Below are 16,641 nucleotides of genomic sequence, written 5' to 3' on the forward strand. Positions count from 1 at the left end.
CTCTGTTGTTTAAGTCCTCAGTCTGTGGCACTTTGTTATGGCAGCCCTAGGTTGGTTCTGACACTGATTACTGCTGTTCACTGCACTCTATTCACTGAATTGCAGTTTATCTGTTGGCACATCAGTTTGTCCCACAGGGGCAGCAATCACGTCTCGCATGCTCTCATTATCCCTAGCACTAGAGAAAGCCCTGGTACTAGCAGTTGCACAAGCGGTGCTTGCTGAATTCACAAGGGATGCTGCGATAGCAGGTGCTCTGAAACAGTCATCTTCTCTTTAAGCAGGAGTGATCTTTTCACTCTCCTTGCAAACTACATTTATAGGAAAGGTAGCCCAGGTGTACAATTTTGGGAAAAGGGCCTACCGGAGGCATATTTTTCTAATAATCAACTGATAAGTCACAGAGATTTGGTAGGCACATTGATCATTTTGTTCCTTCTTTGGGCTCTGGGGTAGTAGTTATATTTAGACTCCTAACTTCTCTTTCTTGTCCTCTTTTTCACTCTACTCAGGCCAAACTCCCTCCTATCCCCTGGCCCCCACCTCTTTTTCCCAAGGGCTCCCAGCAGTCCTTGGACCTCACAGACCTACGCAGGTGGAGAAAGTGTTCAGTTGCTGCTCCCCTCTCCCCTCACCCACCCCAACTAAGCTCTTAAACAGCCCACATCTGTGGGCCTTAATTTCCCCATCAACACAAATGAATGTTTTGAAAGACCTTACCGCAACTCTGGTAGAGCATTTCCAAGCCCCCATCCCTGCAGGCTATGTGTGTGGGCCAAGCTTCCCTGCTGCCGCTGCCACTGCTACCTTTGCAGGGAGAAATCAGAGTCCAGGCGAGGAGGGCGACTGTAAAACCTTTCATGGTGAGGGCCTGTGTGTGACCAACAGAAAACTAACAGGCCCAATAAAAAGGCCTTAAAGTGCTTCCTCTCCCCTCATGAAGGGGGTGGCATGTTCAGTTTCACTTCTCAAATTTGAGAGTCCTGGGGAGGCACTGACAGAAACAAAAGGCAGTGAGCTCTAGAGGCGTTTAAATACTGTTCCCCCGGGACCTTAAATCTGTAGGGTGAGGCTGGTCTGGTTTGGGTAGGGTGCTTTCTCCGAGAGGGGACCAGCAAGTGATGCGTGAACTTACGCCTCCGTCCCTCAGAATGGCCCCCCTTGAAACCTCTACCCCCAGGTGGAGCTATAAACTTGAAAAAGACAAAACACAGGCCACCATGTGTTTCCCATCAGTGGGTCCCGTGTCTCTGCAGGCTCCTGACGTGGGCTGTGGACCGGGGACCTGGCTGGGACCAGCAGGCAGTTTTTGGCATACCGAAGGCTACAGGATGACACTTGGAATCTGGAGTAAGGCTTTGGCCCTTTTGCCACTTTTCTCTCCCCCGGTTTTGGCTCTGCTCTTAGAATTGGGATTTCAGATGTGAAGTGTCCAGCTGCAGAACAGACCTTATTTGGGGAGCGACAGATGTGGTCTCTAGAGCTGAGGTGGAAGGAATAGTCCTGAGAAGTGAGCCACGTTCTATTTCTGGGTTTGGACTGGTGGAAGCAGTTGGGAGAGTAGGGGTGGTGGGGCCTCCCTCCAAGGCCGATCATTGATGTCACATCTCACTATCTTCAAAGCCAATATTGTGTCTTCTTCTTCCATGTATCTCAGCTGTCCTGCTTGGGGACGGCAAGGCTTCTCAATCCTGGTTCCCCACCCCTACCCCTAATCCATGTTAGTTTTGTTTTGTTTTGTTTTTAAATGAGAAAGCAGGATTTATTGAGAGAACAGAAAAGCTCCCAAAGTGGGAGGGAACCCGAAGGGGTTTCCCTAATCCATGTTAGTTTAAGAGAACCAGAGTCAGGGCCAAGGCCAGCAGATTTCAGGGGCAGCAGACATTATTTTCTCTGGGAGGAAAAGTGTTTGAGTGCACTAAGTAAATTGACTATTTCCACCAATGTTACAGAAAAATTAGGGTTACTCTGAGGCCGGGCGCGGTGGCTCATGCCTATAATCTCAGCACTTTGGGAGGCCAAGATGAGAGGATTGTCTGAGCTCATGGGTTCGAGACCACCTGGGGAACTTGGTGAGACCTCATCTCTATAAGAAGTCAATAAAAAAATTAGCCAGGCATGATGGTGCATGCCTGTAGTTCCAGCTACTTGGAAGGCTGAGGTGGAAGAATCACCTGAGCCCAGCAGGCCGAGGCTGCTGTGGCCATGAGCATACCACTACACTCCAGCCTGGGCGGCAGAGTGAGACTCCAGCGCGCGCGCGCGCGCACACACACACACACACACACACACACACACACACACACACAAAGAATTAGGGTTACTTTGAAACTTTTTTCGAAGTAGGTAGAATTTAATTATCAATAAAATAAACAAATACACTGAATTGATTGGTGAATGATTTGGGTTTCCTGAGGACCACCAGAGAGTGGCCATCTGGGGAAGGTACAGGTGTGAATTGATTTCTTTTGAGGTACTCATATACAAATAAGTTTAGTAATGTTGGCTTTTAATAGTAGTTCTCAAAGTGTGATCTGGAGATATGACAGTATCAGTGTTTTCTGGGGAGGGGGGAGTTTGTTAGAACTGCACATTCTGAGTGACACTGAAGACCTACTGAATCAGAAACCCTGTGGGTAGGGCCCAGTATTCTGTGTTTTAAGAATCCCTCCAGGAAAGTCTGGTGCAGTATCAAGTTTAGGAACCACTGGCCCCAAAGGAGAGGTGGGTAGTTGCTCTAAGAAGAGACATGACAGCCCCACCTGGTCCAGGTGAGTGGAAGACAGCTGTGCTGTGTGAAAGATCTCAAGAGGTGAAGGTTCAAAGCTCATGGTGAGAGTCATGACCCTGGTGGAAGTGTGGTCCAGAATGGAACACAGAAGCCTTCCTTTGTGACATTTGAGTGCTCCATGACTTGTTGAGAGAGCTCTGAATATGAGTAAGAAGAACAATGGAGGGGAAGACCTTCCTTTTCTGAAAAGTACAGCATGATCAATACCAGCAGAGGAACCCAGGAGTGCAGAGCAGGGAGCAGACACCCTGGCAGAGAGCTGTGAGCAGCCATGGGCAGGGAAAATGTTTTAGTCTGTTCTGTCTACCATAACAGAAATACCTCAGGCTGGGTGGCTTAAGTGACAAACATGGTCTCACAGTTCTGAAGGCTAGAAAGTCCGAGATCAAGGGACTAGCAAGATCTCACTTACGGGTTCACAGATGATGCCTTCTTGCTATGTCCACACATGGTAGAGGGTGCAAGGGGTCTCTCTTAGGCCTCTTTTACAAGGGCACTAATCCCATTCATAAGAGATCCACCCTTATGACCTAATCACCTCCTAAACCTGTGCCTCCTAATACCATCACCTTGGGGGTTAGGATTTCAATATATGAAGGGGGCCACAAACATTCAGTTTATTGCAGAATCCATGTTATCCAAAGACAGGGCCACAGATTTTTGTAGGATCTGGCAATGAAAATAATTCAGGAATTGTATTAGCATTTGGAAATCTTCAACATGGACCATTCAGAGACCTGTGTTCATGGTGACCCTAGGACAGTGATTCTCAGACTTGAGTGAGCATCAGCATCAGCAGGAGTGCTTATCAAACAGATTGATGGGCTTTGTTCCATGGTTTCTGATTCTGTAGGTTTGGGATGGAACTTGAGAACATGTAGTTCTATCATGTTTTCAGGTGACGCTGATACTGCTAATCTAGGGGCCACACTTTGAAAACCTCTCCTTTAGGTTGTAGGATTTGGTGTTTTTGCAGAACACACAATTTTTCAAGAGAAGTCTTTTAAACAAAATGCTACTCTGTTATAGGACAGATGGCATCTATATTACACATAGCACACTCATATAGGAAAAAGGAGTAAGTAACTTTCTCTGAGGATTTCTGCTTACTTGTTCTGCCTACTGGGAATGATTAGTTATGGCCATCTAGTTCAGAAATCCAGTCACAATGACATCTTGAGTAGTCTTTCAATTTTTTTTTCTTTGAGTTGGAGTCTCACTCTGGACTCTGGAGTGCAGTGGCATGCTCAAGGCCACTGGAGCCTTGAACTGCTGGGCTGAGGTGATCTTCTGCCTCAGCCTTCCAAGCAGCTGGAACTACAGGCACGTGCCACCATACCTGGCTAATTTTTTGATTTATTGCAGAGATGAGGTCTTGCCAAGTTGCCCAGGCTGGTCTTGAACCTGTGGGCTCAGACAGTCCTCTCACCTCGGCCTCCCAAATTGAGAAATCTTTAACTAGAAGCTTTATGACAATAAAAGTATTCTTTGAGAAGGTCCTGTTCCCTAACTATAGCATTTTAAAAATCAATTTATGATAGTTATTTAAAATACAGTTATACCTATGTCATGGTAACCAAATCTACTGCCAGGCTTTGATACTGCCTTTCAGGCCCTTAGCAAGTTGTGACTGAAGAAGCTGTGCTTCTAGCCTTGTCTAGATGTCTACTTTTTGGGCAGCCTTCTTTGCTGAGTCTCATGCTGCTCCTTTTTCATAAGGTCTGCTTGGGGATGGTGCCTTTCTTTTCTTCCAGGGTAAATATGTCCTTATCAGGATCACACTACAGGACAGTGTGATCACTAAAACTGTTCTGAATAAGACTGCTTTTTTTGTGTCTGAGGAGAGAGAGACTTTAAGATTCAAAGGTGAGACCCTGGGGGAAGGAGTCCAACTAGGTAAGTGAGTGAGGGTAAAGCGGCTTCACATGAAAAAGTACAAAGGGAAGAAAGAGAGAGTCGGAGTGAAGGGAAGGAAGGAGGAAAGGCGATGGGCAAAAGGTTAGTGTGGAGTGGAGGAAGAAGTCTGTCTCAGGTGGGATGAACTGAAGGTCCCTTAAGACAGATTCTGAATTGTTTGCTGTGCAGTGTGCCATGTGACAGCTCTCTCCACTCTGTGATCCACAAAAGTTCAGTGGAGATTTATACACCCAGGATGCTGTGTGTGTGTGTGTGTGTGTGTGTGTGTGTGTGTGTGTGTGTGTGTGTGCATGCATGTGGGGGAAAAGGGGAGAGTGTCATACTTGCTTCAGTGTGGTGCAGTGTGGTGTGCAGCAGAGGTGAGGGCTATGGGGAGGATACAGCCCCTTTGGGAAAGTGATTCAATCTTGGGGTGGGCATGACATTTTCCCCGGGCACAGAAGGAGGTTCAGGTCAATTTTCTCTATATCACATGTGCCAGCAGATGGCAGAGAGCCCTAACTATTCTTGAATGCTAACCACGGATGACATGGCACTCTGTCTCCAAAAACAAATGTGTCTTCCTCATTATTTGTGTTCAACTCTGGCCATTCTCCTCTAATTCCCTTCAGATTTTTATAATATCAGGCAAAACCTTCCCTGTCTTTAGCACCATCATTTTGCAGTGCTTTTCTCTGTGGCCTATCTCTGAGTTTCTGTCACACTGCAGAGAGAAGAGACAGTTTGATCTCATCTTGCTTTTGTCTTGTAGGCTGAGCACAACTTAAAAACTACTCTCCTGTTGTATAGAATTCAGGCAGCCATACTACTTCCTGTGTAACACCATTTAACAGCCCCTTTGACTGACTGCTGAGGTTTACTCTTTAGCTATTTTCACACCCTCTGTTACATGGGCTACATTAAAATCATGTAGAATTGATGCTGGTCTACTGAGCTTTTCAGTAGAGTCATTCTTACAATCTCTCAGTCTTATGGAAGACACCCTACAGAAAGTGTGAGATGCTCACCAAGTCCCTTGGGCTCTTTATATTACATATTATGTGTATGCATCTGATAGAAAGTACAGAAACCAGCTGTCAGCTTTCTACACAACTGAGAAAAAAATCATCTGTCTACTTGCTTCAGATTCATTCACTCATTTATTCAACAAATATTTATTAAGTGCCTCTGGCATGCCAGCTGCAGTTCTAAGCCCCAGGAATACAGCAAAACAGAGTTCTTGTTCTCTTAGAGCTTACCTTCTAGTGGGGAGAGACAATACATTTTTCAGTATAATAGTTTAATAAAAGAGACAAGACTTTGCTTTGTGAAAAACTGATTAAGTTTCACAGAAAATTGGACTCAGCTTTCTGAATTTTCAGCTGACTCTTGTACACATACAATAAACTGCTTTGCCGGGCATGGTGGCTCAAGCCCATAATCCCAGCATTTTGGAAGGCTGAGGTGAGACGATGCCTGAGCCCACGGGTTTGAGACCAGCCTGGGCAATATGGTGAGACCTCATCTCTATAATAAATCAAAAAATTAGCCGGACGTAGTAGAGCGCACCTTGTAATTCCAGCTACTTGGAGGGCTGAGGTGGAAGGATCGCCAGAGCCCAGCAGGTCGACACTGGGGTGGTTGTGAGCGTGCCCCTGCGCTCCAGCCTGGGCAATGGAGTGACACTCCAAATAAAAAACAAAACAAAACACAAAACTGCTTTTATCTTTAGTTGCTCCAGACTGGCAGCTCATCAGAATTTTTCAAGAACTGTTTGCTCTAATGGGCAAACTGTAGCAGACCTATATGAAGTACTACCTCTATCTCATTTCCTTATTGTTTCCCATTTGTTATTATTAATAATGCTTCATTATTTGGGAGGCATAATATACAAAGCAGTTGGTTTCCAAATAGATCTACAAATTCTATGATACACTTAAAACAGAAATGATTTTTGTTTGTGTGGGAAACATGTATATTGGGCCAGGAAGAGGTAGGCACTATAGGTCAGTGTGATCAGTGAAGAGGCCAACAAATTGCAATATCTGATTAAGATAGAAGAAATCGCTCCTAGATTCAGGGATGGGAGCTCTAGCATGAAGGACTGATGTTCATTGTATAAAAAGTCTCTATAGCATGGGACACATTAACAACTTGTAGCTAAGACTCTGCTCCTCAAATTGAGAATACTCTCAAGATCTCATCTGGGTGAAACTGAAGTGACCTGAATAAACCAAAGGAACACCATTAGGGAGGAAACCAGAAATGAAGTGAAGAATGGAAAAGAGTTATTTTACATGGCATGAAGAAGGGGTCCTAATATGCTGTTGTAGCTAAAGCCTCTGGGTCTGGCTTCGGTGTGAACTTCCGACTCGGGTTGGTTCCAGAACTTCCAGCTGTCATGGGATTTGCATTTGTCACATTTAACCCAAATTATTGCAGAGCACATTTTGAACGACTGGCAGATGGTATGTGGAATAAAATAATTTACTCATTCTTTGGATCAGACTCCTGGGAATTTTCTTGATTTCTCTTTCCTGGCAGTGACTGCCAGGTCCACCCAGAATTCCTCTGAAGGGGTCTGAAGAGGTCTATTTCCTAAAGTAATAAACTTCCCCAGCAGTAATTTTGACTTACAAATAACAATCTTTGAAATAGCCTGTGCTTTTTTTTCTTTTCTGGGACGATTAAGAATATTCAAATTGTACTGAGCTCCCATTATGCGCCAGACATTTTTCCGAGTGCATTAGGTATTTCCCTCCACTCATTTCATTCTCATGGAAGTTTACAAGGTAAACACAGTCCCATAATCCACTCCTTGCCTCTCACTTCCCCACTCCTGCCCTGGCTCTGCGACTCTGAAACCCCAAAACCTCGAAAGAGGAAAGTTTGTTTGTTTTTAGGTACAATTTTTGGTGGAAAAAATCTTATTTAAATGGACGCGACTATATATAGTTTTAATTTATCCCACCTAGGTAAATATCACTTTGTTTCAGTGCAAAAATATTAATGTCATTGATTAATAGTTAGTGGGTTTTATACCCACTCGGGGGGGGATGTTATGAAATATCAACTGTGTTACCTTTCTAAAATAAAAAAAATTGTAATTTCTTTTTTTTTTTTTTTTTTTTTGAGTTGGAGTCTCACTCTGTCACCCAGACTGGAGTGCAGTGGCCGCTCCCGGCCACCGCAGCCTCGACCTGCTGGGCTCCGGCGATCCTTCCGCCTCAGCCTTCCAAATAGCCCGGAATTACAGGCATGCACTACCACGCCCGGCTGATTTTTTGATTTATCGTAGAGATGAGGTCTCGCTGCCCAGGAGGGTCTCGAACCTGCGGGCTCAGGCAATCCACTCACCTCAGCCTCCCAAAGGCACGGGATTATAGGCTGAGCCACCGAGCCCGGCTAAAATTGTAATTTCTAAGACACATCAGTTTCCAAGGGTTTTAGTTAAGGGATTCTGGACATGTCATATAATGATCCTCATTCTCCAGATGAAGAAACAGAGGCACAGTTAGTAATGCATTCGAGATCATATATGTGGTAGGGCCATTGAAGTTCATACGGTTAAACTCCAGACCCTAAGTTCTTGACTCCTGAGAAAGCAGCCTCATTTCTGCAGTGCCTCTGGTTTGCTTACTTTCTTCTCTAGTGATATCAAAGCAAATTATTCCCACCACTTGAAAACTGATGGAACTTGACCCATGTAGCTTCAAGAAGTGGGCTTGACTCGGATGGGGAGAGGAGATAAGTGGGAAGCAGCAAAGGAAATGGCCTTGTGGTCAGTTAGGCCTGGGCTGAATCTTGCCTCTACTTGATGGTATGGACAAATTATAAAAATTGCACTCCTTGAATGTAAGTTTATTTATCTATAAAATGGTCAATAATCATCAATGGTAACTGTTTTCAGTAATGTTATTTTTTATAGGAAAAATACCTTGAGGTGCTTTGAGGCTCAAAGCTTCTCAGTAATCTAGTTTGCAGACTCTGGTCATCAACAGAAGTCAGGTCGTGGCCCCCATGGTGGGAGACTAAATGGCTAAGCCTATATGATCCATAAATATCTTCTCACTAGAAATGTAAAATGGCAATGGAAAACAGGACTTTGAAAGTTCAGAAGAAAAAGGCTGGAAGATGGCCCTTGGAGGAGTCTGGTAAGTGGCACCTTTCCTGTTTCCACTGCACAGGGATGAAACAAAGGGTCAGACGATGTCACCACAAGCTGCTTCATAGTCACAAATTGAGCTCTTTGCTTTTCCTTTGAAGCTTGGATGTGTCAGCTCCAATTGTAAGGTTATTAATGAATAAAGCAGGGGAAAGAAAGCACTTTGCACTTTTCAGGCAAAACAGCACTTTCCTTGGCTGTGGCCTCTGCTCACCTGGAATTTAATTGTGTTATAAAGTCTCTGACCTCGAGTTGTCACCTCTTGCTCCCAAAGCTGGTTTTTCCTTTGTTATGATTTTTGAAGTGCAAGATTGGAGACTCCCCACCAGGGAGTCGAAGAGGAAGTCACTGAAACATAGTCTGTCCACCCCTCAGTCTTTCCCACTAGATCGAATGGGAGCTCTCATTCCATCTGTGTGTGCCCATTCCTACTGCCACAGCCCTAGGTGGGCTCTGTATGGTCTCCCAGGATATATCATGGCCTCCTCTCAAATTAATTCTCCACTCTAAACCCAGAGTTATCCTGTTGGAAGGCACTTTTGTATAGGGACACTCTGCCAAAGCCCATTAGTGGTGTTCGTGGAATTATACCTATGAGGCCTTGCCTGCTTTGGTCTCTTCTCTTCCGGCCTCCCCGGGTCACAGCACTCCAGCCTCACTGGCCTGCTCTCCCCTGCCCTGGCATCTCTAGTGCATGCTCTGGAATGATCCTGCCCCTTCCTTCACTTCATGTTTATGCTTCCTTGAGAGCTCAGCTCAGTGCTTGCTTCCTGAAGACAGTAGCTCTGCTGTAGCTGGACAACTTCCCCTAAACTCAGCTCCCGTAGCCTTGTGGACCCTGCCTCTACCCGCCACTGCTCAGAGTCAGTCATTTGATTGAGGTCAGACTCTTGCATAATATGCCAGGGAAGTGTTCTTCCTCCCTTCCTCCTTCTCATCCTTCTTTCTTTCTCTTTTGTTCTCTCTTTTCCCCTCACTATTATATGCCTGTTGGCTAACACATCGTAGGTATTCAGCAAATACTTGAGGTCAGATGGATGAAATACAGAGGCAGGGAACTGCCCGGCAAACTTGTCTTTTTGGCTTGGGCAACTGGACCTCTGGACTTGGCAGGCCAGCACAAGGAAGGTGAGGCAGAGGGCTTCATAGCTAGAGAGCCTTACCCCCAGGAAGTTAAGAGAGTGCAGCGTCATCTTCCTTCAAGAGTAGATCACAGCTTCTTTTTCTTCTCTTTTTGTTTAGAATATATTAAGTTAATATATTCTAATTGAAGAATTTTGGGAATATACAGGCCAACCCTCCCCCGTGGAGCAGGGAAGCTAGAGAGAAAGAAAAATAATCACCCATAATCTCAATGCCTAGAAATCATCACTGTTGACATCTTGTGAAATGTCTCTTCATTACACACCCACACATACACACACACACACACACACATACACACACACACTCACATGCACATATGCGTGCACACACACATCCCACAATCATACTATACCAACTATATGTGCTATGTATTATACTACAGTACTTACACTGCTTGCTTAGAATTCTTGCATTATTTGACCTTTAATGACTACATCGTATTCTACTGTACAGATAGCCCATGATTTATTTAAACTGTTTATACTTTAAAAACTTACTAGCAAATAATAGGAGATGATGCTATAGTAAGTTTCTTTATTATTATATTTTGTGCATTTTCATTTTCATTCTATTTTCCCATGGGATGAGTTCCTAAAAGAGGAAGTCTTGGTAAGAGAATTATCAGATTTTTAAGGTTTTTTGATATATACTATCATATTGTTTTACAGATACATTGAATAATTTAGCAATCCATCAACAGCTAGGCATTATTATTTAATTTTTTAATCAATTTAATTTTTTAATCAATAAACATTGGTTTCTTCTTAAATTTATTTGTATTTCTTTTAGCACTTATATAGTTGGACTTTGTTACATTATTATTGCTGGATATTTGTATTCCTTCCTACGCAAATTCCTGTGCTATTGCCTATTTTCTATTATGAGATCAAACTTAATGAAAGAAACAGAGGGTAGGAGCCTGCTGAATGTAAATTTTTGTGAAAAACCAGTTTAACAAACATTTATTGTTACCTTTTGGCATAGTGCTCTTTATTCTTAGATAAACATTGTTATGATCTGGTGCAGGTAAAGAAAATCTTACAGTGAGATTGATTTGAGACTTACGTTTACTCTGAAAATGATCCTGACAACTAATAAAGTATACAGTGCTTATGTATAAATAAAAGTAAAAATATTTATTGACATATGATATTCTCTTTGCATGGCTGATTTATCTATATTTGTAGATGATTAACCTAGAAGATGTGTGAAAAAGTGAATTCTTCAAGTACATTTTCCCAGCTGCTCTCTTGATGGTGCACGTGTGATTCTTGACTTCCACTGTTGTAACTGCAACTTGTAGTATATGGTCGTCTTGGAGAGCCTCTGAAGATTTGGTTAAGACAATTGAAGATGTGTGATCAAGTCCTTACTTATATTTTAAACAAATAGGAAATACTATCGCTCAACAATTGCTCTCTGCCAGCACTCATCAGTAGAGGAAACTTTGTTGCATGAGGTGGGTGGAGTCAGAAAGATCTGTGTTTGCCATCTGGTCCCACCATTGACCACTGTGTGACCTTGGCAAGTCACAGACTCTTATTTGTAAAATGAATCTTAGTAAACTCATTTTCAGGTTTGAAAACAAAAACAAAGTCAAGCATGTATGGAAAGTGCTAGTTGTGTGTGTGTGTGTGTGTGTGTGTGTGTGTGTGTATACATGGCTGGTAGCCTTTATTAGAGGCAATGTCACATATGTGAATGAACACAACGCTTTTCAAAATGAATGTTAGTGAAGACAGTAGCAGCACAATACTAGTTTCTAACTGCGTTGAATGTGATTCAGAAGATTTGAGCTTCTTGGTGAACAAGTAGAAAACTGCTCTTTAAAGTTAAAGAGAATAATGTACTTCCCACTCATTGGTAGACTAAAACCTACTAATTTTTGGAGAAAATGGCTGATCAGAACTATATTCATAATTTTTCTGGGCTGCTTGGTTGCTGTGTTTTGCCAAGGAGAAAGATTATACATCATAACACAGATACTTCCATAGCAACATTTATATTTTTACTCTAGTGCTATGTCTACTTTATTTCAGCCTTTTAACAGCCATTTAAGTAGGGAGTCAGATATTATGTGTCTGGCTTCTCTGTTGAGTAAAAACATCGTCATTCACCCTTGAATCTTTGCTGTCTTGAATGGTGTCTTAACCACAGTTCATGGTTCTAAGAGTTAGTTGACTTAGCAACAATAAAAAACAACTAGCTTACCTTTTTGAGAGCTTCCAAGATGCCAGACACTATGTTTTACATACATTTGAGGTAAGCATCATATAATACACATTATATAAATGAGGAAACTAAAGTTTAGAGCAATGAAGTCATTTGTGTAAGGTCTCATAGTGGCAGAGCCAAAATTAAAATCTAGGGCTAATATCCAAATTCATTTTCTTAACTATTAGTACAACACTTCATTGCTCCAAGTGAATAAATGAGAAGACAAGCAAGCTATATAATAAAATAATAAATGTAGGAAGAGAAACTCTTATCCGAGTTCACAAAGCTTACTCTTGGTGGGTTTGAAACTAAACTCTGTATTTCTTCATTCTTTTTGTCCACCTTTCTTGTACACTATTCTGGCTGGAAAAAGATGAGTTTAATCTAACATACCTATTCCTATCTATCATTTACTTTTTCCATTCCTGCCTTCTTCTGGATTAATATAGGATTCCTTTAGTATTCCATTATATCTCTACTAGTGACTTTTTAGCTATACCACCTTGATTTTGTTGGTGGTTTCCCTGGGGCTGTGCTGTACAATACACTAGCCATTAACTATATTAGACTTGAAATGTGACTAAAATGAATTGAGATGGGTTGATGGTTTAAAATACATATTGGCTTTGAAAAACTAGTGTAAAAAGAATGTAAAATAGGTATCTCATTAATTACTTTTTATGTTGATTACATGTTGAACTTATAGGTTACACAGGTTATAATATAGGTTAAATAAAATATGCTAAATTTAACTTCCTCTATTTCTTTTATGATTTTAATGTGGCTGCTAGAAAATTTAAAATTACCCATGTGGCTTGCATTTGTGGTTTATATTATATTGTTATTGGATAGTGTTGCTCTAGGGATTGTAATATGCATTCATAAGAAACTTGCAATAATATATTTCCATTTAATCATTTCCATTTTTATTCTATTATATATACTTAACTTTTATATGTGTAATAAACCTTATAATACATCACTTAACTAATATTTTTTGCTTAACTAGTTATTAAAAGCTGTGAAGAGTTTGAAACTTCATTCTACTTGTAAGCTAATAGGTAACCTATTGCTGTTTCATGGATGTTTCATGGATGTTAGCAGAAGACGTGAGACTCCTGGATCACAGACGAAGGACTTTATTACTCACAGAACAATGAGAAGCATGAGCACCAACATATTTGCATTGATTCCTCTTGCCTCTAAGTCCCACATGGGCAATGTGATGGACCTAGACAGATATCACACATGTAAAGTGTGACACAGTTAAGGAAGCCAGGGTTGGGTGTCTGTTCATTTTGAGCAAGCAGTAAGCATTGCAGAAAGCATATAACAAGTCAGTCTTCCTGCTACTGGAAAGGGAGCAGTTCCCCAGTATTCACACTGCCATTACTTTCCTATATAGTTACTTTTGTGATTAGCTAAGAAACTGTTCCTTATCAGAAGACTGTTAAGCTTTGTAATCTGTCACATGCTGCAAGAACTTGTACAGATGTTCATGACAGACTAACTCTCCTAACAAAGTCAACTGCCTTTTAAATAAATTAACCAATAAAAAGATTTCATATTTAAATATTCATATTTACCCACATATCTGCCATTTTTGGTGCTCTTTAATTTTTGTGTGAAAATATTAGTTTTCATCTATTATTATTTTCTTTCAAACTGCAGGACTTCTTTTAATTTTTTTTGAAGTGCAGATCTGCTGGTAATGAATTTTTTCAGCTTTTGTTTACCTGAAAATATCTTCATTTCATTTTTATTTTTATTTATTTATTTATTTTTATTTTAAAAATTTTTTATATTAAAGATATGGAGTACAATTCAGGGTTAGGTTATGCAAATATTCATTTTGCAGGTACTCTTGTTGATGAGGTATCACTTTTATTTTTAAAGGTTACTTTAAATGTATATAGAATTCTAGATAACAATTATTCTTCCAACACTTTAAAGATGTTGTTCCATTGTCTTCTGGCTTACATAAAATTTGATGAGAAGTTAGGAATCATTTCCATTTTGTTTCCCTGTATCTAATGTTTCCTTTTTCTTTCACTGCTTTTAAGATTTCCTGTTTATCTTTGGTTTTCAGAAATTTGGCTAGGATGTGCCTTGTTATGATTTTCATCTGTGTTCATTCTGCTTGGAGTTCTTTGTACCTCTTTAAGCTGTGAGTTGAATTACTTAAAATTTGGAACAATTTAGAGTATTATTTATTTAGCTCCTCTGTGTTTTGGACTCTGATTACTTGTATTATTACACAGATTACTGAGACTATGTTAATTGTTATTTTTTTCCACCTTGTTAATCTCTATGTTTCAGCTTGGAAAACTTCTATCTGAAATTCAAAATATAGTATTTTAAATTTCAAATAATATATTTTTAAATTCCAAATTTTCTGTGTGACTCCTTTTATATTTTCCATTTCTCACTGAGACCACTCATCTGTTCACTCCTTATGTTCATCTTTTCCTTAAAGTCCTTAATCATATTTATAATAGTTGTTTCAAAGTTCCTGTCACCTAAACCCAATAAGACATCACTAGCTGTTTATATTAAGTGATATATTATGAGAGACATTTTTCTGCTTTTTGTTTTTACAGTGACTAGTCATTTTTTTCATTCTATGCTGGACATTGTGAGAGTTTGAATTATACTGAGAGTTTAAATTATGTAGATCTGCCTCAAAGAATATTTAACCTTGTTAACAGAGCCTTGTTAACAAAAAAATATTGAGTAATCAACTACTGAAGCTCAGCTTGATTATGTTGGAATTCGGTTTAAGCTTTGTTAGTGTGGACGTAGGATAATCTTCACTGCTATAGGACTAGAAGGACTCTGTCTCTGAGATGTGTCTTTTCTTGGGTTCCAGTTGAATTCCTAGTCTCTCCTCTCTAGCTGGTCAAATGCTAATGTCTTCCAATATTGAGTAACCTCCAGAATCTTTGTCAGTTCCCAGTTGTTCCTTAGTTATTCTTTGATAGACTTCGCAGAATTTTGCCCTGCATGTGTATAACTTAGTATTTAACCAAAGAATCTAGAAGACACACGGATATCTTGTTATCTCAGTGAAAGAATGGACTGAAAGTGAGAAGCCACTTTGTTTTGTTCCTAAATCTTAACACAATAATGAGAAAGTAAAAGTTGTGTCCTGGAGGAATGCATACCTTAGATAAAGATTAACTTTGCTGACTTTGTCTTTTCAGAAACCCAGATCTCTCAAACATGACCAGTATCTGCCTATTGTAATCATGAAGCAGACCTCTCTTCCTCAAGATCTACAGTTCATCCACCAGGTGAGGCATCTGTGCTTCTGGCCTTGATGCATTGTAAATAGTTCACCACCTGGAGACACGAGATACCAGGGCCTGGTGATGTCAAGACACAAGGTTTCTGATTTCTGTTATCTACATCAAAACGTGCAACTTTAAACATTTTCCTTTACCCAAACTCCTCTCCAAGAGCTTTAAATATTCCCAGTTCCCCAGCCTTCAATGCCACACTCATCTTAGAGTGCCGGTCCTCTTCCTGTCTGCAGGAAGTGATCTTTTCTTAAATAAATCTTTTCTTTCTTTGCTTGGTGTGTTGCAAATCTTTGTGTTACTTGGATCTCTGGTTACCAGCGCTCACCTATGGCACGCTGGTTCCGGAGGTGCTGTGCCCCCTCTACACTCTCCATCCCTAACACTCAGCACCCCCAAACTTCTATCTCTATTTTCTCACTCCAGTTAGACTGCTGCTATGTTTTAGGTACTACTTCCCTGTGCTATAATTTAGAAAGTGTCCTCCAGTCAGAACCTCAGAGTGATCTCAGTTTGTGCTTCCCTTACTTCTATTATAACCGTATTTTGCCTGTTGTCCAATTTTTGAAAATAATTGCTTCACATATTTTATCCAGCTTTACAGTTGTTTAGGGTGATGGGTAAGTTTATCATTACTTCATCATGACAAAAAGCCCCTAGAAACACGAAGAGAAGATTCTTTTATTTTAACATAAGTTTATCTGATTTCCAAGTTGAGATACTCTACCTTATGCCAGTAACCACAGGCTGGTAGATTTTACAACTCAAGAGAATTAAATTTGGGGGGTTCAATATAAAAAACTCACAGGTATCATCATACTCAGTTATGAAAGACTGAAAACTTTTTCCTTCACATCAGAAACAAGACCCAGATTCCCACCTTTACCACTTCTATCCAGCACAGTACTGGAAGTTCTGGCTAGAGCAATTTGGCAATAAAAATAGTGAGAGGCATTCAAGTTGGTAAGGAAGGAATAAAATAATGTCTGTCAGTAGATGATATTTTTGTATGTAGAAAATCCTAAATATTACACACACACACACACACACACACACACACACACACACACAGAGCTAATAAGTTAATTCAGCAAAGTTGTAAGATCACATACAAACACACAAATATC

The 16,641-nt window shown here is 40.8% G+C and overlaps 1 protein-coding gene across 1 annotated transcript in view; it reads right to left on the reverse strand.

Moving 5' to 3' along the window:
• LY86 (lymphocyte antigen 86) overlaps window positions 1-862 on the reverse strand; it is a 70,833-nt gene extending 69,971 nt beyond the window's left edge. The window contains exon 1 of the mRNA XM_008056753.2: window positions 721-862. Within this exon, the coding sequence (XP_008054944.1) occupies window positions 721-862 (142 nt within the window). The remainder of the gene's footprint in view (window positions 1-720) is intronic.
• Window positions 863-16,641: the final 15,779 nt, after the last annotated feature.

The sequence above is a fragment of the Carlito syrichta genome, unplaced genomic scaffold (assembly GCF_000164805.1).
Source record: "Carlito syrichta isolate Samal-C Ts95f unplaced genomic scaffold, Tarsius_syrichta-2.0.1 Scaffold302456, whole genome shotgun sequence".
NCBI classification, from domain to species: domain Eukaryota; kingdom Metazoa; phylum Chordata; class Mammalia; order Primates; family Tarsiidae; genus Carlito; species Carlito syrichta.